Consider the following 23,162-nt stretch of genomic DNA (forward strand, 5'->3'; position numbering starts at 1 on the left):
GACGAGAAGTACTCCTCTCGTCCCTGTTCTCATTTATAATTTTAATCCCCGTCCCATCTCAGCTTATTCACCGTCGGAGATAGGGTGGAGAATCGCCACGAGGAACCCATTTATTTAAAAAAACAATCTTAGATTAAAATTTTAAAATAAATATAATAAATTATATGTAAATTAAAATATTGTACAATATTTATGATTTAAAATACAAAATTAAAATTTACTTTTTCAATTTAGTTAACAGTGAAACTAAATTTAGTACTTTTTCTAAATGCTAAAATAATTAATAATAAAGAAAAATTAAAATAAATGAATAAATAACATAAAATAACCATTTTCCTTTTTTTTTTGGCGCCTTAGATACAATAGTCTTTAGCATATTCATGATCACATATAAAAATATAGATGAGTAACATCACTGGAAGTCTCTATCCGAATTTGACAAGTAGAAAAGATAATTCTAGTCCCAAAATGTTTCAAATCCATTTTACTAACTTCCAGAAAAATCCTAATGATATACAGATCTCCATGACCAAGTGAGTAGCTTCAATCACCACCAACCTGCCTCTTCCATGAGTCCTCCACAATTAGTTCATCAACACCCCAGTCCTCATAACTGTAGTATTGAAACCAGTCATAAAACATACAAGTTTGGAATGGTTAAACAGAACAAGCAAAAAGCACTAGACACATATGCACGCAGTCAAAACTCCAACAATGCCTACTAAATATAGGTAATTTATAACAAAAAAAGCGGCCTCACCTCCCATCAGGCAGGTAGCGGCGTATGGTGAAGGGAATCTTCCGCTGCCTAAGCTCCTTCATAGCAATCTAAAAGATAGAAAATTGTTTTTTTCTTTTAAAATAGATCGTGTATTTGAATAGCACAAAAGGAAACTTTCAACTTAGAACAATAGCTTATTTGGTGCAAGAAATGGAGTCATCAAACATATGACTGCAGATTATACACTTACCCAATAATCAAAATTTCAAATATTCATAAACAAAAACAAACTTGGTGCAGAATCCTACCTCAAGTGGATCTGTTTCACCTTCCAACTCAACCATTACTGGTGCATTCATGCTGAAGATCAGAAAACAAATTTGGTAAAGGATTAACTAATCTCAATTGACAGTTTGACACACCCACACCCCTTCAAAAAAACAACAGCAACTAGATTTATGATAATAAATACCTGATCTGCAGGGCACGCGTGCCCAGGATTCTTGCCCGTTCATACTTTGTCATAAACTTTGAAGTTCTACGAGGACGTTCTACTGCTTCTGTTTCTTCTTTTTCCTCAGTTTCAATGGCATCCCCAGGAAGGTCATCATTGTTAGCATTCTCCACATCATCCTCTGCACCTTCCTGTACACTCCTCTGGTTAAATACAAACATTCGCTTCTAGTTTTAAAGAAAAACAACTAAATAAAAAACTAAGTTCTTACTTCAATTTCAGGTTCTGGGGGCTCATCCTCGTAACTGCATAAAACAAATTCGTAGAGTCCATGTTTAGTAATGCATTCTGTAATGGTAATGAAAATATTTGAAAACGGAGTTTGTATAGGAATGAGAGGGACTACACAATAAAATATTGGTACTTTTGTGAAAACTCAAGTACCAACCAATTTTCATTCTGGACTAAGCTAGAGACATTTTGGCACAGACTTATGAGCATATTTGACTGACATTAGTGAACTTTTTCTTGTGTACACAAACACAATAACACAGGATAAAGGCAAAACCCCATAGTAAAGTAGTTTAAGATTTACATAACTGTCAATGACTGAAGTTGTACGGTTCAAATTTCAAAGGAAACGATACTTAAGAAACTACTATACTGCTATACTAATGCCCACCCCAACCAAATATAAAGTTTCAATGACCAAATTCAGAGCCGTTGGTCTCCGTATTGTGCTTAGGGTTTGGAACGAAACTAGGTCTAATCCAATCAATTAAAAACAGCCATAAAAGATTCAATTCTTCAATTAGTATGTTCTCAGAAAATATGATGTTAGCTTAATTGTTATTCTTTCTCCAAATCCCAAAACTAACTGACCGAAGGGAAAATAAATACCAAAAACTAAGCAGTATTAATTATACAAAGATTTAAAGAAAGAGAAGGAGAAAGGGAAATAACCCCATATCCACTTCATTGTAATCGTCGTCGGCCATTTTCAATTGATGAAGAAGCCTTTTCCCTCTCTCTGGTGTGGTTGGAGCGCAGAGCAAACCCTACCTTGGTCTCTCTCTGGTCGATGCGTCTGAACTGCACTGAAAAAGTTTTGAAACAAGTTTGGCTTTAGGGTTAAATAGAGGTGTATATTTTATTTATTTATTGAAGGAATACAGATTGATTTTAATTCTAAGATAAAAATAAGAATTTTTTAAATTCTTGTTTAGTATTTAATTGATTAAGGGTCGGTAAGCTAATAGTTGTAGCAAAAGTAGCTTCACCTATGCTATGCTATGGAAAATTCGTATCAATATATTATACTTATTTTGGTCCGTTTGGAAAAAAATTGTGTTGTTTGATAACACTTAAAAAAAATTAATTTTTTATTTAATTAATTAAAAATTTGAAAATTAAATATAGAATTTTTTCACTTTTCAATTTTTTTCTTTCTTTTTATCTTCTCTTCTTTAAACAAACACCTTATATTGTTAAAAAAAATAAGAAAAAAGTTATCAAACGCATTTATTATTTTTTATTTTTAAAAACAAAAATAGTTACCAAACATATTTTTATTTTTTTAAAATAAAGAAATAAAAATAAAATTATATTTCTATTTTGTGTGTTTAAAAAATTCAAAAACAAAAATTTTACCAAACGGACCATTTGTTTTTTAATTTTTTAAACACAAAAATAGAAATATTATTTTATTTTTGTTTTTTTATTTTTAAAAAATAAAAATATGTTTGATAACTATTTTTGTTTTTTGTTTTTAAAAATAAAAAATAATAAACGTGTTTGATAACTTTTATTTTTATTTTTTGTTTAACAATATGAAGTGTTGATTTGAAGAAGAGAAGAAACAAATGAAAGGAAAAAATGGAAACTGTTTAAAAAAATTTTGAAAGTGAAAATTTTTCATTTTCAAAATTTAATAAATTTTAATTAAAATTTAATATAATAATAAATAAAAATAGAGTTATCAAACATATTTTATGTTTAATTTTCAAATTTCTAATTAATTAAATAAAAATTATTTTTTTAAGTGTTACCAAACAGCCCCTTTATTTTATTAAAATAAATTCACATATTTAAATTAAATATGTTTTTTATAAGTCACTAATGAAATGATCATAAACAAAAATATTATATTATATAATATATATTATTTTGTATATATATAATAATTAGTAGATGTAGTTAGCTAAAATTCGAATGATAATAACAATGGTATTATAATCTTGTTCATGATATAATCATAAATATGTAAAACTTAATTTCTCAAAACTCTCACTTTTTATGTCTTTAATTATTTTTCTTTTTTTCTCTAAAACATGAAGTTGATATGTTTTTGATAAATTATAATTTAAAAATCATATGAGATAAAAAATAATGTTACAATGTCTTTAAGTGATTTGTTAATTTAAACTTAGTAAAGTAAAATAATATCTAATAAATATAAATTATACAAATATTTTTTGAACGAAATTAAATATTTTTATCTGGATTATTATAATATAAATAAGTTTATTGCAAACAAATTTCAAAAAGATATTTTCAGAAGGGAAACTCCACATATTAACCTCTATTTTCCCCCATTATTATAACCATATATTTCTTTTAAAGTTTTTTACAAAAATAACCTCGTACCCACTAAAATAGTCCTAAATATTCTTAGCACCAATTAAGGTTCTCTCTTTCTCTTATCCCATCTCTTGCTCTTCTCCTCTCCTCTCCCATGATCTTGCAACCACAACCACAACCACCATCAATTTTTATCACATTTCGTTCTCCTTACATTACTCACGAATTGCAGCTACCATCTTTATCTATATCAAATTTTTGTTCACTTTATCTCTTCCAAAGTCATCGTCTCACTATTTGTTTCATTCAAAAGTTACCAAAGTTGAAGGAAGAAAGAGTTTTTGATAATGGATAAGTACTATTGTTGTTTATATGTTATGGGTGTTATATAATAGTTTATAGTTGTTTTTCAAATTGTTCTAGGCTGAAAACTTTGCCAAAAAATGAATGTTATGTTAAAATGACGAATTTAATATTATTTATGCAATTTAGGACTTTTATGTTCATACCAAGTTCGAACATGATTCAGACCAAATTCGGACTAAGTTTCGACCATGTCCGAACAAGGTCTGAACTAGGTTCGAACCTGATCCAAACCATGTCCGAACATGGTCCGAAATAGGTCTGAACCATGTCTGAATTAGGTCCAAACCATGTTTGAAGAAGCTCCGAACTAGGTTCGAATCTGGTCCGAACCATGTCCAAACCATGTCCGAGCTAGGGCCGAACAAGGTCCAAACCAAAAAATCCTAAATTGCAGATTTCAAACAAAAATTCATAATCTCAACATAACATTTTTTTTTTGTTGGTTTCTAAGCCCAGAATAGTGCGAAAACACAAACATAGGTTATTTTATAACACACCCATAGGACAAGAAAAATAACAATAACGATGATAAGCAAAAGAGAGAGAGAGAGAGAGAGAGAGAAAAGGGATAAGGCCGACGCAAGATGCATGAACTCACCCAAGCGGCGGAACGCGCAAGAGTCTCCCTGAGCTCTGACATGGCAAAATTCCCAAGACCACTCCAATCAGCCTCAGGAAGATTCGTGGCGACCTGGACATACCATTTCCCATAAGAGGCCGCCATGCGGCCCACCCAGGGCGCCCCTTCCGAGCCAAGGGCACTTGGCTGGGTAGGTACAGATGACCCGCTCGCCGAAGGAGGAGGGGGCGCAAGAAGATCGAAAAAATGAGCCCCCGATGGACTAGGATGGGGCATAGGAAGATAAAAAAAAATGAGCCCCCGATGGACCAGGATCAAGGGAGGCCTGAGGGAAAGCATCGAAGTCCTCAGAATAGGGACAGCGAAGCCCCTCGGCATGGCCTGTTGATCCTGGAAGTGGGAGGCCATGTCATGGTCTGTAGGGGCTAAGGGAGGGCACCCCCTGGGAGACAAAGATGGTTGATGGGGTTGCCCATGTCCTGGGGAGACCCCCCCTAACACATGCTCAGCCTCACCGCTGTCCAAGTGATGTTCAGCCAAAACAGCCTTTTTCTTCCGCATTCCGAAAATGGTCCACAACAACTCAGGCTTGGAGACCAGGGACAACTTGTGACGGTTGAGGTTGGTCACGGTGAAGAGACATACAGCCATTTTTTTAGCAGGGTCAGCCTCGATAAATTTACCACCACATCCGCCTCCGACCCGATAACTTCAGGCACAGTGAAATTCTCTGCACAATTAACACAGTTGCCGACACAAACATAACTTCCAAAACATTAAGTTCTAAAAAAAAAAGAGGAAACTTGAAATACTTACTAGGAGCTGAGCGAAAGTGCTCACGAACAGAGAGGGGACTCTTCATAAAGAAGAAGTCCTGCTTCCAAGACCCTGGGTTGGATACAGAACCCTCTATCAAGGAGACCAAAGAATTGGATTTTTGCAAGAAATAAAAGCCTTTGGATTTAGGAGAGGGCATGAGGTTGTACATGAAATGCACCTCTTGGGTCGTGGGAGCACGCTTGAAGCACTCCATATACGCAATAAAGTGGCAACTCAAGGTCAGCCAGCTGTTTGGCGCCAACTGGAGCAGAGCAAGGTCAAAATAGTTGAGAACTGTGACGAAGAACGGGTGTAATGGGATTGTGCCACTCGTTTTCAAGATATGCTCGTTCATGGCCACATAACCCGGACCTGGCCGATCAGCCTGACACTTGTTCGAAGTAACGTATAATTTGTATTCCGGGCAAACACAGTAGTTCTCAGTTAATTCCAACAATTTATTTTCGGATACATGGGACACTAGGGTGGATGCCAACAGGGGGCTAGTGTCTTGATCCTTAGCAGTCACCTGTCATTGTGCTCTCTTCGACATATCTGCAAAATTAAAAGAAAATGGTGAGGTGGAAACAGGGCACTTTACCCTCCATTTTTTCTTCCTAGCAAGGGTCTTTCACCGAGGCGCCGAGTGTGAAAGTGCTAAGCAAGGGTAGATCGAGAACAAGGGTTGAGGAGAAGACAAGACAACCCCATGACAGTCATTAGGGGAAAATGGGGTAGGAGGCTCAGGCGGGAGATTTCCCTCCATAAACTCCAACTCCATCTGCAAATCTAAAAGGGACACCCTAAGGTTCGCTACATGGTCGTTAAGGTCAAGGGGAAAAGGTACTCCGTCTCCCCTCAAAAATGAGTCTATTTCGCTCTCTACCACTTAGATTTTGCACCTAAGTTCAGCCATGTGCTCAAGATGACGAATATGAGCCTGCCTTAAGGTGTCGTAGTCTTGGTGAGGGTTGTCCTCGGGGGACTCCGAGTCTGAAGACAAGTTAACAAACTCGACCCTCAGAGGAGCGTCGAATGGTCCTTCACATGCCATGAGACCTCATCCTGAAAGCAAAAAGGGTTCACGTATAAATGAGAGGATTGCTACAAAGCACAAAGGAATGGGCTCAAAACCTCTAGGCACAAGCGTTTTAAATAACCAACTACGGGGTATGAATGAGGGCATGCAACTAGGTTAACTACGGGGTACTTTAGCTCAGACCAAAGTACCCCATCCCTTGTGGTGCTAATTTGAACCCAATAGACATAAGGGAGAAAGAAAGTATACCTCAAGCAAGTAAAATTGGGCGCTGTCGTGGTCCAAAGGAGATCGAGGGCCAAAAGCACCGTCACAGTCAAAGAGAGGCAAGTGGTCGAAAGTACACGTCTACAAAAACAAAGGGAAAATGTGTTTTAGTCCTCAAATACCTGCATGGATATAGACATACAAGAAATGAACTAAAAAAAACAGAGGAAAAGATAGCAAAAGTGAGGTTGTGGGGGATTTAACTCCTCACCTCTTGAAAGGAGTAAGGTTTCCAAAACCACTAAGCCAAAGAAATAAAGGGTGAAGGATAGGCTAGATATGAAGGGCTATTTATAAGGATCTTGAGCTCATCTTAGCCACTAAGTCCAGTGCTTGATCTATGGTCAAAAATGGAGCTAAACACCTACATGGGGATCCACAAAGCCAAATAATAGGCTCACACTCAAGCTCAAGCAATAACAAGGATCATCACAAACACCACATATGCTTTGGAGGGCTACTTATAAGAACCAAAGAGAAAAGTCTACCAAAGCACCTAAGGGTCATCTCCTAGACTAGGGGGTAAGTGTGGATGCAAAAAATCCACCTTGTTCAGTTTTAAATAAAAATGGTCTCATGACGCTCTTAGTGGCAACGTGGGATCCCACCCGTCTCGCGAGCCTAAAACCCACATCTCATGAATGGCACCTGGGGTGCTTTGGGCGTCTCGTGCCAAGGAGGTCATATGGGCGCGTCGGAGGTGTCTCAGGGCCACGTCTCGCAAAGTGGCACCTGGGGTGCTGCGGGTGTCTCACGCCAACGGCCCAAGAGCCTAGTCTCGCGCCTCACCATGCCTTGCCCTGCACCTCGCGAGACCCATCATCTCGCGCACCTCACCTCACAACACCACCCAGGGGTTCGCACGCCTCGCCTCGTGACACCACAAGGGCTCGCGTGCCTCGCCTCGCGACACCACAAGGGCTCGCGTGCCTCGCCTTGCGACACCACAAGGGCTCGCGTGCCTCGCCTCGCCTCGCGACACCATCCAGGGGGCTCGCGTACCTCACCTCATGCACCAGCCATGTCCTTAAAGGCCTCGCGTAACGTGGCCTCCACTAAGCGTCCCTCGTCCTTAGGAGCCTCGCGAGGAGTAAAATCAAGGACCTCCTTAACACACGATTAAGGAAGGACAGGGAAAGCCTCATAGCGATTCGACGCGAAGTCAGAAGAAGTACGAAGCACATTTGCAAACTAAGAGGAGTTATAGTATGGACACAAGGCCCACTCTAGACAAGTAGTGGTCGTACAAGTGAGGTACCTATTTTAGTCCTCACCAGCCCAATTCTGACGCTTGTACTAGGCAAGTAATGGAGGCACAATCGAGTACTAAAGTGGAGGTGCTCCCACAAACTCTGACCATGTATTGGAGTCGACACCACTACACCTGGAGCCACTCTTCTGACACTTGTACTAAATAAGTAGTGGAGACATCCCCACAGAACCTGACCATGTACTGGAGCCAACACCACTACCCCTAAGACCACTCTCCTGACAATGTACTTGTGAACCATCTGGTCCCCTGGACCACAATGTATCAGGGGTCATTAGAGCCCACTAGAAAGGGAACCCAACTTCCACATGGAAAGGGGTTGGAAAAAACACTGTAGCTGGACACAAAAGAGAAATACAAGTTCTTTTCTCCATTTTTCTTCTGCAACTATTTTCTAAGTTTCTGTTTAGATTTTTGAAGTTCTTCACTTATAAGCACTATACTTTAATTTTACTAACCTAACTTCTTTGATGAGTTCTCACCGTCAACAGCCCACTTTACCCATTCTACCATCGATGAGCCATCCCATTTCAAACCCCTCCATGGCGCGAGTAAAACATGCTCATAGGAGGAAGAAAATCCCTGACCCTCACATCGACCAGCATGCGGCCAATGCCAAAAGACCGTTTACTACCAACCGACCTGCAGCAACCGAGCAGCCTTCGGAGATCCTCATTTCCCAAGCCTTGGTGAAAGAGGTAACGAAAAAGAACATACCCTGGTACATCGCCCCTCCCAGCATTATATCAAGCAGGATGGTGGAAAAATATGGCCTCCTTGGGATTACACTGTTCAATCCGACCCCTAACCAAAGGGAAAACATGCCCGAAGGCGCCAATAGTGCTTGGTCGATGTATCATATCGAGGCGGGGGCTACTCTGCATCTCCATGAATATTTTTGAGGAGTGGTGAGCTACTTCGACATTTCTCCATTCCAAATTACACCAAACGGGTATAAAGTGTTATCAGCACTCTATATTCTTGACCACCACAAAAAATGGCCCGTACCCACTCCTCGTGAAATCAACTATTTGTTCGATTTAAATTCCAACCCCAACCAAAATAACACGGGGTTCTTCCATTTCTGCCACCAGGAATCTGCTCGCACCTTCTTGACCGACATCACCTATAAATCCAATGTGGGCAAATACTTCCAAGAGTATTTTCTGACAACCAATCTTGTAGCGGACAACCTATCCTTTACTTAGGGAGGTATTTCTCCTTCTTGAATTTGTTTAAACTTCTGGTCATTTATTTCCTTAATGTCCTTAATTTACTCTGCTGAATATAGGCTCATAGTTTCGACCAGAGCCTACCCAGAGTATGGTAGAGGAGGTCGTTGCCCTATCCGACATGACCGCTATAGAAAAGAGTGTCAAGGAGTTGGTTACTAAAAACAACTTAAGGTTGGTCAGCCTTTTGGAGCCCCACCAAGATGTGAAGGAAACAACTGCTGGGAGCGCCACAGAAGAAGGTGATGACGAGGCCTCCCAACCACAAGATGTTTCTCAACCTCCTAAGCGTCGACCGACAGCTGGAGTTACCATAAGAGAACCAGTCTCCATCCCTCAACCAGAATCCATCCCTCCTTCCCATGGGAAGGGAAAACAAAAACAAACAGACCACCTTGGTCGAGTATATGACTCGTCCAATGACGAAAATGGAATGGATTATTCAACCCTTTAAATATGTTGCCCATTCCTATTAGCATGTTTGATAAGAATGGCAACTTTATCTTTCCAACGAGAATTTTTAATCAAAATCTCTTTGAGGAGGATAATGTTTGTAGCAGTAATAACTTAGATAAAGTAGCGACCAGTAGCTTTAGTTCAGGTATAATACTTAGAATTTTCTCTTGTCGATCTCTATAAACCCTTGTGGACATTTTAACTAACTTTGTTTAACTCTTTCTTAGTCATGCAGGCAAACAATGCCTTCGACATCTACACCTCGGGAGGCAAGACCACCTGTTCAAGGAAGTCGAGAAAGAGAGAAGTCAGCATGGGGCACCCCTGAGTAAGAAGCCTCAATCAACAGATACTCCTCTCCCCACCAAGTCAACTACTCCTCCTCCATCCTCTTGACCTGAATCTTCCACCGAGCAGGTGGGAGATCTTGTGGTGAGATGATGACCAATGCCTCCTACTCCACCATTGACAAGCTACAAAAAGTGGCCAAACATCGACTCAGCAAAGAGGCCTTCGCCTCTTTGTTGTAAACCAACCAGGTCATTAGTCGCAATTTCAACGAACTACTCACCATAAGTCTTTTCTATCTTATATTTCTGATTGACAACAATATTTATTTATGTCACTAACATCACTTTTATGTTGTTCGTAGGCTCTCCTGACCCTGAATAATGGGTGGCGTCGTGCTGAAGAGGACGCCTCCAAATTTATTCAGGAGCTAAAAGCAGCAGAGGACCAACTTAAGGCACACGACAAGGAGCTCAAGGCCCACAACGAGGAGCTAAAAAAGACCAAGGAGGACCTAGACAAAGTAGTAATCTTAAAAGAGAAATGCAAGGTTGTGTCTAAGGCCAACCACGACGAGGCAATCAAGCTTCAGGACGATCTGGTCGCTAGTCAGAACGAGGCCAATGAACTAGAGGAGAAGGTGAAGCAGCTCGAGGAGATTAATGTAAGCAACTTCAAAAGGTTTCAAGGTGCAACCATCACCTGTGTAATGACCCGACTAACTTAACGACCTCAGTCCATTAAAGCTACTAAGACATAACAATTAATTTCAAATACGTACATAAAATAATAGAACTTTATTAGAAAATCCAAAATATGGGATCCCATTTTTATTACATAAAAATCATAAATAAAATTAAACTTTTATTTTAATCGTTCAAATACTAAATGCGAAAAATCATAAATACATAATTAAAAAGACTCGAAACATAAATGTCATCCTCAATCGTTCCCATCAGTCCATTCATTTAGTTCTCACCCAATACACATGCCAAAGTCGCCATGAATATGTCCTGTCTTCCATGCTCATTTACCTACACAATCTAAATAAAAATGAATGAGTCTAATGCTCAGTAAGGAAAAACTACTAAAACATAAGTCGTAAAAACATAAAACGTAAGACTACAAATTAATGGCCTTTAACTCATTACCGTAGTATGTGATAGAAACCATCTAGGTCATCTTGCTACTATTTAGAGGTAGGTTTAAACACAACTATAGTCTACGATAATGATAAAAATCTCAGGATAGATTATTTGCTATCTAAGCAACCATATTTCCCAAGCGACTACAAACATAAAAACAACATACATACATACATACATACATACATACATACATACATACATACATACATACATACATGCATACATACATACATACATACATAATCATAACACATAAAATATAACTTATTTTCCTTACCAAAAACTGGGGTATTGGAGACAAGCTGCGATATATCGGCTTACGCTGATATATTAAACACGTTTTTGCACACTTAAAGTTGTTTAAAACCACCTTGACTGAGTAATATGAGATCCAAACAGCTGAGGGAAGGTTCTAGACTTCCTATGTTTATCCTTAATTAATTTATTCATCTAAAATCCTTACATCCTTAATAAACATACATGTGACAAGTGTCACATTCTTAATTATTCTATCTAAACCTTAGGTTATAATAAATAATACTTCTAGGACCAACTATATTAATCAAACTTTATGATAAAATTAATATTTCTAAACTATAGGTTAAACTTATAAAACCCATAACTATCTCTATGAGTTTCCAACTAAATCCCAGCTTGAACCAATAACCACGAAAACTAAAATACTTCAGCACAAGCTACTATTATCTAGCTAAGTAAAATTCTGAGACGCTACACTTCTCCCCTACTTAAAATAATTTCATCCCCGAAATTTACTTTCCAAACAATTCTGGATACCGTGCTCGGATGTCTTCCTCCAACTCCCACGTTGCCTCTCGTTTTGTACTATTACTCCATAAGACCTTGACTATCGGAATCTTTTAGACTGTAATTCCTTCACCCCCTTATCTAGGATGCTAACTGATCATTCCTCATAACTCAGGTCTTTCTGAAGTGCTAATGTATCATACTTGAGAACGTGGGATGGGTCTGACACATATCTACTTGAGATGTGAAACACATTGTGGCTATCTGCTAGAGCTGGCGGTAGGGCTTATCTATATGCTACTGGTCCCACCTTGTCCAATATCTCAAAAGAACCTATAAACTGGGGACTAAGTTTGCATTTCTTCCCAAACCGCTTCACTCCGTTCATAGGAGGTATTCTTAAGAAGACATGACCTCCAACTTTGAATTCCACATCTCGTCGCTTGGCATCCGCATAACTCTTTTGTCGACTCTGAGCAGCGAGCATACGCTTTCTAATCAGTTCCACTGTGTTTTGAGTCTCTCTAATAGCTTCGGGTCCAAGAAGTTGTCTTTCTCCTACCTCGTCCCAATGTAACGGCGACCGGCATTTCCTTCGATAGAGTAGCTCATAGTTGCCTGGTAGCTATTATTGTATGAGAACTCTATAAGTGGCAAATACTTACTCCATGATCCTCTAAAGTCTAGTACACAAGTGCCCAACGTATCTTCTAAAATATGTATGGTACACTAGGACTGTCCATCGGTCAAAGGATGAAATGTCATACTGAGACTTAGCTTGGTACCCATGGCTTGCTGCAAGCTTCCCCAAAATCTTGAGGTGAACACCAATCCTCTATCGGATACTATGGTCTTAGGGATTCCATACAGTCGTACAATTTCTTGAACATAAATGTATGTGTACTGGTCTACAGTGTACGTAGTCTTGATAGGCAGAAAGTGAGCTGACTTGGTGAGTCTATCTACCATAACCCAAGCTGAGTCATGCTGCTTATTTGTTCGTGGTAATCCTGTCAGGAAGCTCATGGATATGTCTTCCCACTTCCATTTTGAAATACTAAGTGGTTGTAATACGCCTGCGGGTCGTTGATGTTCTGCCTTTAGTTGCTGGCATACTATGCATTTGGACACATATTCTGCTACATCTTTCTTCATTCCTAGCCACCAATATAGTGCCTTAAGGTCATGAGTCATCTTGGTTGACCCTAGGTGAACAAATTATGGGGTAGTGTGTGCCTCTTCTAAAATCTTCATCTTAATTCCATGGTCATTCAGCATGCATACCCGACCCTTATATCTCAAGAACCCATGTCTTGATATAGAGAAATTTGTAGTCTTGCCTTCTTTGAATGCAGCCATATGTGATAATAACGTGTCATCATGCCCTTGACTGATTCGTATATCCTCTAGTAAACTTAACTGGATGGACAAGTTAGCCAGTTGACCCATGACTATTTCTATTCTGTCATTAATCAGCTCTTGCTAAAGTGGCTTTTCAATTCCAGATAATGCTACCAGATTTCCGTAACTTTTCTGGCTTAATGCATCTGCAACTACATTTTCCTTTTCTGGGTGGTATAGGATTTCACAGTCATTGTCCTTTACTAATTCCAACCACCTGCTCTACCTCATGTTGAGCTCCTTTTGCGTGAAGAAATATTTTAAGCTCTATGGTCCGTATAAATCTCACACTGTTCTCCATAAAGATAGTGGCGCCAGATTTTCAATGCGAACACCACCGCTACCAACTCCATATTGTGTGTTAGATAGTGTTGCTCGTATTCCTTCAGTTACCTTGAGGCGTACGCTATCACCTTGTCATTTTGCATTAGCACACAACCTAAACCTTACTTAAATGCATCACAATATACTACAAACTTGTCGTTGGGTGTCGGTACGCAAAGTACTGGTGCTGAGCATAATTTATCTTTGAGCACCTAGAAGCTTTCTTGACATTTATCCGTCTAGTTGAACTTTTGTTGTTTCTGGGTCAGGTTGGTAAGCCGAGTGGCTATCTTAGAAAATTCTTCTACAAATCTCTGATAATAGCCTGTTAGCCTGAGAAAACTTCTAACCTCTAACGCATTCTTAGGTCTTGGCCAATCCTTCACACCTCTACCTTAGTTGGGTCTACTGCGACTCCATCTTTGGATACTATGTGGCTGAGAAACGCTACTTGTGATAGTCAAAATTCTCACTTCTTGAATTTGGCGTAAAGTTTATGCTTCTTTAGTTGCAGCATGGTCAGTCTTAAATGTTTCTCGTGCTCGACTTCATCCTTGGAGTACACCAATATATCATCAATGAATACCACGACGAATTTGTCCAAGTAATCCCTGAAGACCCAATTCATTAAGTCCATAAATGCGGCTGGAGCATTGGTAAGACCAAAAGACATAACTAGGAACTCGTAATGTCTGTATCGAGTCCTAAAAGTTGTCTTTGGTATATCCTTTTCCCTCACTTTGAGCTGGTGATAAACGGACCGTAGATCAATCTTTGACAATACAGTTGCTCCCCGGAGTTGATGAAATAAGTCGTCGATCCAGGATAGCGAGTACTTGTTCTTAATTGTCACCCTGTTCATCTCATGATAATCGATACACATCGGCATGCTTCCATCCTTCTTCTTTACAAATAGAACTAGTGCTCCCCATGGAGAATGGCTAAGTCTGATGAAACCCAAGTCTAAGAGCTCTTGTAATTGCATTTTCAACTCCTTGAGTTCGGTAGGTGCCATCCGGTATGGTGCCTTTGAGATAGGCTCGGTTCCTGGTACTAGTTCGATTGTGAAGTCAATTTCCAGAGTAGGGGGTAACCCTGGTAAGTCATCAGGAAATATCTCTGGAAATTCCTTTATAATGCGGACATCTCCAACATTTAATGGTGTTTCGTGTGCCACATCTGTGACGCTTGCTAAGAATGTGTGGCATCCTTTCTCTATCATCTTTTGAGCTTTAAGAGATGAGATAACCGGTGTTCGTGGTTCTGAAACCTTTCCCATAAAACATAATTTCTGACCCTCAGGAGTATCGAACATCACTTGCTTGCATCTACAGTCGATGGTAGCGCCATGTCTCGCTAGCCAGTACATGCCTAGTATTACGCCAAAGTCCTTGGTCTCTAGCTCTATCAGGTCTCCTTCTAGCTCCGTGACTTCGACTTTGATCGTTACTCCTCGTACGATTCATGATGATAGAACAATTTTGCCTGAAGGCAGTTCCGTAACCCGAACCAATCTCATTCTTTTCTTCATTACTGCAATGCGCCAATCGAAGCAGAAAGCTACCGCTCCTACTTAATGCTTTATCTATGATTTACTTAAAATGAAAAAGATCTCAATTCAAAGTACTTTTCTTGCGTATTCTTGAGAAACCAGCGTTTATATATAGATGTAGGAAGATCTGTAGCTTTCACAAGGTTTGTCTAATTTCTCTATCATTCCTAACGAGATATACGAGTGTGTTGCTCCCGAATCAAAAAATATTAAACATATATTATCGAGGATAGAAAGCTGACATGTGACCACCTTGTTACTAGTTTCGGCTTCTCCTTGGGTCAAGGCGAAGACTCTGGCTGGAACCATCTTGTTGTCCTTCTTTTCTTCTGTTTTGAGCTGCGGACAATCCATTTTCCGATGACCTTCCTAGCCACAATGATAACAACCTTTGGTGTTTGCATGACACTCCCCAGGATGTCTTTTCTGGCACTTAGAGCAATGAAGGTATTCCACATAACCCGACCTATTATTACCATTATTGGTCCATGCTCTTTTGTCAGCGTCGGCTTGCTTATAATCAGGATGCTTTCTTTTCTGCCCATTATTATTATGCTGGTTGTTGTTGTGGTTTCGATCATTATAAGTTTGATTCTGCTACTTGGGTTTAGACTTTCTTGCCTCCTCCTTGCTAACATTTTCTTGGAGCCTTTCCACCTCTATAGATGTTTCCAGAACATCGGCGTAAGAAGTGGTTCCAAGGTTTGCAAGCTTGACTCCTAACTCAATCTTAGGTCTGAGTCCCCTGGTGAACTTGGTAACCCTCAAGTAGTCGGTTGGGACTAACTCTGGTGCAAACATGGCTCGGCGATCAAATTGTCGAGCGTACTTGACTATCGTCAAATTTCCCTGTTTCAGACTGGCAAACTCTTCTACCCTCATAGCGATGACTGCCGAGTTGTAGTACTTTTTGTGAAACAGCTCCACAAATTTGGCCTAAGTCATGGTGGTGATATCATGAGTTTGTTGTACCAAATCCCACCAGATTCTAGCATCCTTTTTTAGTAGAGAAGAAACGCAGGATATGTGATCCGTGTTGCCGAGGTTCATGTGTGCCAAAATTGACTCTACATTCTTTAGCCATTCTTCAGCCTCAAAGGGGTCGGTTGTCCCTTCAAAATTTGGAGCGTGTTGCTTATGGAAATGCTCGTAGACTGGCTCTATGTACTGAGATGGATAAGGCATGTAGTTCGCCATCGGCCATCCCCCATATGCATATCCTACATTCTGCCCTTGCTGGGGTGCTTGAGGCTGCGGCTGAGGCTGGGACTGAGGCTGTAGCTGAGGTTGTTGTCATTGTTGCTATAGTAGTTCTTCTACTTGTTGTCATAACCAGATAATCTCAGCGTTGTTGTCAACCGTAGGTGGTGTATTTCTATTGGCAGCAGCAGTGGTAACAAGCGTTCCCCTTCTTCAGACTGGAGGGACCTCGTGAGTCTCGTCAGCGGTGTTGGGGGCATTGCCATTCGTGCATGCAGACCTTTGGAGTGACTTCTTCAGCAAAGTTCTAACAGTCGAGAAAAACATGTTAGAAATTACCCTAATAGTTTCTAAGGCAAAACTTAGTCTAAGCAAACATAACTCGGACCTATCAATTTGATTTCTTATGAAAAAATTATGTAAGTCGTCTTTATATATTAGGGTGTGTTTCTATACTTAGACTATTAGGCCATCTTTATTATCTTCTAAGTTTGTTTCTAACCACCCTATATGACTTAATTCTTAGGCTCGAAACTTGTCATTGTTCCAAAGTTAACCATATTGAGGGAGGGATGCGATCAGTAATATCGTTCCCACTACTATGGCCCCCTAAACTCTCAATACAGAACCTGGTTCATTGATTTGTATCCACACTCACTGAACTTAGTCATTATTTATTGAATTTATTCTAAATTAATTATGATTGAAAAAAAAAATCAAACTCATACATGCCATTAAAAAATAACAACTTTATTCATTTGGAAATATATTTTCCCTTATTACAATAATAATTCAATAAATAAAGAAACTATACTAATAATAACTAGGGTAAAATTTCTAAAAATTAGGATCTTCTACATTTGACCATTCATCTAGCATATCATCAGTTATTTCCTCATAATCATCAATATCATAAGCCTTGAAACTACCACAGGGAATATTCATTAGGATATTATGTTTCTGCTCATTGGTGAATTGAAACACAAACCTATAGGTAAACCTAAGTATAAAAAAATAATATATCATGGCTACGAGTAAATCATCTTCATCATCCATAGTCTCCCATAGTTCTTCCAATTTTGAAACCACAGAAGGAAAATCCTTAAAAATCCTAATTACTAGGACATATTGTTCCATAGCTCTCATCATAATTTGCCAAGCGATTTGAAGGTGAACTATCTCCTTGTGAAATATGATCAATCTTTGAGTGATTCTTTCTAGCACTCCTATTATATCCCTTGGCTGTCTAACCCTTTTCAATGCGTTAATGGCTCGGATAACATGATAGGTCAAAGCTCCGTTCATTTTTTACTGAAAACATAATGAATAAAACGTTAGCATTTTAACATAAACATAATACTCATAACATAAAGACTTACATTGGCGGTTAGATCCGGAGCTTTTGCGTGTGTATCAAGGAGAACTTCATGCATATGAACCGTGGCTCTGGTACCAACTGTAATGACCCGACTAACTTAAAGACCTCAGACTATTAAAACTACAAAAACATAACTATTAATTTCGAATACATACATAAAATAATAGAACTTTATTAGAAAACCTAAAATATGGGATCCCATTGTTATTACATAAAATTCATAAAGAAAATTAAGCATTTATTTTAATCGTTCAAATACTAAATGTGGAAAATCATAAATACATAATTAAAAAGACTCGAAACATAAATGTCATCCTCAATCGTTCCCATCAGTCCATTCATTTAGTTCTCGCCCAATACACATGCCAAAGCCGCCATGAATCTGTCCTGCCTTCCATGCTCATTTACCTGCACAATCTAAATAAAAAGGAATGAGCCTAATGCCTAGTAAGGAAAAACTACTAAAACATAACATAAAACATAAGACTACAAATTAATGGACATTAACTCATTACCGTAGTATGTGATAGAAACCATCTAGGTCCTCTTGCTACTATTTAGAGGTAGGTTTAAACACAACTATAGTCTACGATAATGATAAAAATCTCAGGATTTTCTTATTTACTATCTAAGCAACCATATTTCCCAAGTGACTACAAACATAAAAACAACATACATACATACATACATACACACACACACACACACACATAGCATACAAACATAATTATAACACATAAAATGTAACTTATTTTCCTTACCAAAAATTGGGGTATTGGAGACAAGTGGGGGATTAGAAACTCCTAAAACCAAACAGTAAAAAAAAATCATAAGTTTCCTAAAGAAAAGAAGATGAAGAGAATATCTAAACCATCAAGATAAGAACTTACGGAAAACCTTAAGTTTCAAGAAAATCAAACTCCTAACCAAAATTCATTATAACAAGTTAGGATTTGGAAGAAATGAAAAGCATAAAAGGAACTATAATGAACTAAACCTGAGAATAAAAGTACCTTAGATAGCTTAGAACTTCGATCTACACCTCAATACCGAAATCACACTCTAGCTTACTTCCCAACTATTTAGAAAAGCTTAGATTTGAAAGCTTTTATCCCCAAAACCCTAGTGTTTCTCTCTAGAACGAAATCAGCAGCTTGGAGGCTCTAAGAAGTGCTTGAATGATGATGCAAATGGCTGAGTGAAGAGCCCTATTTATAGAGTTCAAGGAGTGAAACTAACTCCTTTTAAAATTAATAAATAATTGAATAAAAATTGGATTTTCTGCTCAACAGATGCCCAGAACTCAGTCAAAATCGTTTTAAGAGAAAGTCTAAGTTATTGAGGGCTGTTTCTAGCTCGGATTCCACGAACTTTCTAAATGTGCATGTGGAGCCGATATATCACCCCTATAGGCGATATATTGCCTCCCCCATATTCCTGAGGCTTCGTGGTTTCGTTCATGCGAAGTCAACGTATTTTCCGTATCATCATAGGCAATATATCAGCCCCTATAGCTGCGATATATCGACTTACGCTGATATATCAAACACATTTTTGCACAATTTTAGCACACTTGAAGTTGTTTAAAACCACCTTGGCTAAGTAATACGAGATCCTAACAACTGAGGGAAGGTTCTAGACTTCCTAGGTTTATCCTTTATTAATTTATTCATCTAAAATCATTAATAAACATACATGTGTCACATTCTTAATTATCCTATCTAAACCTTAGTTTATAATAAATAATATTTCTAGGACCAACTATATTAATCAAACCTTATGATAAAATTAATATTTCTAAACTATAGGCTAAACTTATAAAATCCATAACTATCTCTATGAGTTTCCAATTAAATCCCGGCTTGAACCAATAACCACGAAAAATAAAATGCTACAGCACAAGCTACTACTATCTAGCTAAGTAAAATTCTGAGATGCTACAACCTGCTTCTACATGTTCTGAAAGAACAATCAAGGTGCAAACTTTGATTATCTTCCCGAACAGATAAGGGAAACCGAGCTTGCTCGATGCGCCGCTCTACTGGAGCAGGAGAAAAATGCCCTTGCATCTCTTGAGATTTCCTTAGCTATGGGCATCGATGGAGGAGAAGAGGAGGTCGGAGCAGTTGTCAACCAGCAACCCCATCAAGACCCTCCTACAGCTGCCCAGTAGATATTGATTTCTTTCTCTTTTTTTATAACTAAAACATCTAAACAGCCTATTCGTGATGTTACGACAATTTGTTGCCTAAGGCAATTTTATTTACTTTTTTCAATATTTTTAATTACATCTGAGCACCAATTGCTCGTGGTGTAAAGATGTTTCATTTTGATATTACAATTGCTATTATAATACCTACTTGTATGACCGAACCTAGCATAACACTTTATTATCTCACAAAATCTACCAATTATTTTGAAAAATACTCTAAGTGTCGTAGTATGTTTTCCCTTATTCTGCTCATGTGTTTACATACGTTTACAATATGCTTTGCTTGCTTCGTATCTTATATGCCCCCAAGTGATCGAGGAGTTTAAGGTTCTCGGTCACTTTCCATTGACCAATACCTGTTCGAACATTACTGCTCGCATACTTATAAACAACAATGAGAATATAGCAAAATAACACACGTAATGAGCAAATACTAGTAATAAATACAATAATTGGCAAGAATAATTGGCTGCATGCAGTTCCTTTTATTTCTCGTAAACAAAATGGACAAAAATTTGTGTATGTACGAGTGATCAAAAGTTGATCTTACATTTATAAGTGACCAACCATCTAACTAGCCAGTCCTTGTTCAAAAACTTGTAAAAAGTAAGACTAAATACAAGCCAAATCTTTAAAAAGAAATGCTCATTGATAATACTTGCACAGGTGTTCTCCATTCCAATAGCAAGGAATGAGATCTCCATTTAAGCAAGCAAGTTTGTATGTGCCTGGTTGAAGAATTTCTTCAATTTGATATGGACCTTCCCAGTTTGGGCCAAGTACTCCAGTAGCCTGGTCGCGAGTATTAAGAAAAGCCCTTCTAAGTACCAAGTCTCCTACATAAAACTTTCTTTCGTGTACATTAGAGTTAAAATATCAGGCGACCTTTTGCTGGTAGGCTGCAACTCATAATTGGGCTTGCTCGCACCTTTCATTAATCAAGTCCAAAGATTCCATCAATAATTGGTTGTTCCTATTCTGGTCGTATGTTATCCTTCTATGTGAGGGTGGATCTAACTCAATTGGTAACATGGCTTCATACCCATATGCTAAAGAAAATGGTGTATGGCCTGTTGTTCTTCGATGTGTTGTTCTATACGACTAAAGTACCTCGGGTAGTTCTTTTGGCCATGCTTCTTTTGTCGCTTCGAGCCTTTTCTTCAGTGTATCCTTTAGCATTTTGTTTACCACTTCTACTTGTTCATTCACTTGTGGATGGGCTACTGATGAAAAGCTCTTTGTTATTCCATGTCGATCGTAGAAATCAGTAAACAGGTCTCTGTCAAATTGTGTGTCATTATCTGATACGATCTTTTTTGGCAGTCCATAATGGCATACAATGTTTTTGACAACGAAGTCTAGTACTTTTTTGGTCGTGATTGTTGCGAGCGGCTCAGCTTCTACCCACTTAGTAAAGTAGTCAACAACGACTACTATGTACTTGACATTTCCTTTTCCAGTAGGCAAAGCTCTGATCAGATCTATTCCCCAAACTACAAATGGTCATGGGCTTTGCATCTGTTTAAGCTCATTTGGGGCTACTCGAGGTAGCTTGGAGAATCTTTGACATTTATCACATTTCTTAACAAACTCCATAGAATCCTAGATCATAGTAGGCCAGAAATACCATTGTCAGAGAATCTTTTTTGATAAACTTTGCCCCCCAGCATGATCTCCACAGAACCCTTCATGTACTTCTCACATCATTTCCTTAGCTTTTTCCTTAGAAATACATCTCAACAAGGGCATAGAATATCCTCGTCGAAATAGAATTCCATCAAGCAAGACAAATCTAGTCGATTGCCTTTGTAGCGCTCTCAACTTATTTTTGTCCATCGGTAACAGTCCTTCTTCAATATATTGAAAGATGGGGGTCATCCAAGTGTCAGATGCTTGTATCACTAGGGAAGACTCTTCTACTTGCATGTTGGAAGCTAATAGATGTTTGACAGACACTATGTTCACAGCGTGTCGGCATCTTTGGCGCTTGCTAACTTGGCTAAGGTGTCAGCATTGGAGTTCTAGTCGCGAGGTACTTGCTGTAAAGTATATTTTTCAAATTGTGCTAGCAAGTGTTTTGCCTTGTTTAGATACGCGACCATTTTAAGACCCCTGGCCTGATATACTCCGATGATATGATTAACAACTAGCTGAGAGTCGTTATATATTTATAGTGACTTTACGTTCACATCTTTGGCTAATCTCAAACCTTCGAGCAATGCTTCGTATTCGGCTTCATTATTGGAGGCATTAAAATTAAATATTATTGTGTAGTGAAACTGATGCCCTTTCGGGGTTATTAGAATTAATCCTGCCCCCGAGTTATGCTCATTTGATGATACGTCCACAAATAGTCTCCAGGTGGGAGCTTTATTTTGGGCTTCAAGCTCTATGTTTGGCTTGTTAGCTGGGATTCTAGTGAATTCAGCTACAAATTCTGCTAAAGCTTGTCCCTTTATGGCTGCTTGTGGTAAGTAAGAAATTTCGAACTACCCTAGTTCAACTGCCCATTTTAATAGTCGACCAGGGACTTCTGGTTTTTGCAAGACTTGTCATAGTGGCTAGTCAGTAAAAATTTCTATGGGGTGAGCTTGAAAGAAGGGTCGCAGTTTTCTTAATGTCAGTATCAAGCAGTAAGTCAATTTCTCTATAGCCAGATAACGTAACTCTGCTCCCACTAGCCTTTTACTTATATTGTACACTACATTTTGAATGTTTTCTTCTTCCCTGATTAAAACAACACCGGTAGCATACCCTGTTATTGCTAGGTAGATGTAGAAAGTTTCTCATTCGACCGGCTTGGACAGAATGGGCGGTCGCGACATATGGTCCTTGAGTGCCTGAAAAGCCTATTCACACTCTTCTGTCCATTCAAACTTTTTGTTTCCTCTGAGTAGAGTAAAAAATGGGACACATTTGTTCGTAGACTTAGATATAAATCTACTCAGAGTTGTAGTTCTCCTTTTTAGGCTTTGTACATCTTTAATTTTGGCTGGTGACTGCTTCTCGATCAGCGTTCAAATTTTTTATGGATTGGCTTCGATTCCTTGTGAGTTTACTATGTATCCCAAAAAAATTCTTGATCTGACCCCAAACGAACACTTAAGGGG

General features: G+C 38.7%; 1 protein-coding gene across 1 annotated transcript; it reads right to left on the minus strand.

Annotated features, from left to right (window-relative positions):
• Positions 1–315: 315 nt before the first annotated feature.
• On the minus strand, positions 316–2,321 carry LOC133830244 (DNA-directed RNA polymerases II, IV and V subunit 6A-like). Its single transcript, XM_062260178.1, has 6 exons — positions 2,139–2,321; positions 1,447–1,480; positions 1,194–1,366; positions 1,030–1,081; positions 761–828; positions 316–613 (listed from the first exon to the last, which is right to left on the minus strand). The coding sequence occupies exons 1-6, from the start codon at positions 2,171–2,173 to the stop codon at positions 544–546; spliced, it is 432 nt and encodes a 143-aa protein (XP_062116162.1). The 5' UTR covers positions 2,174–2,321; the 3' UTR covers positions 316–543.
• Between the last annotated feature and the right edge of the window lie 20,841 nt (positions 2,322–23,162).

This window comes from Humulus lupulus, chromosome 4 (genome assembly GCF_963169125.1).
Source record: "Humulus lupulus chromosome 4, drHumLupu1.1, whole genome shotgun sequence".
Classification (NCBI taxonomy): Eukaryota; Viridiplantae; Streptophyta; class Magnoliopsida; order Rosales; family Cannabaceae; genus Humulus; species Humulus lupulus.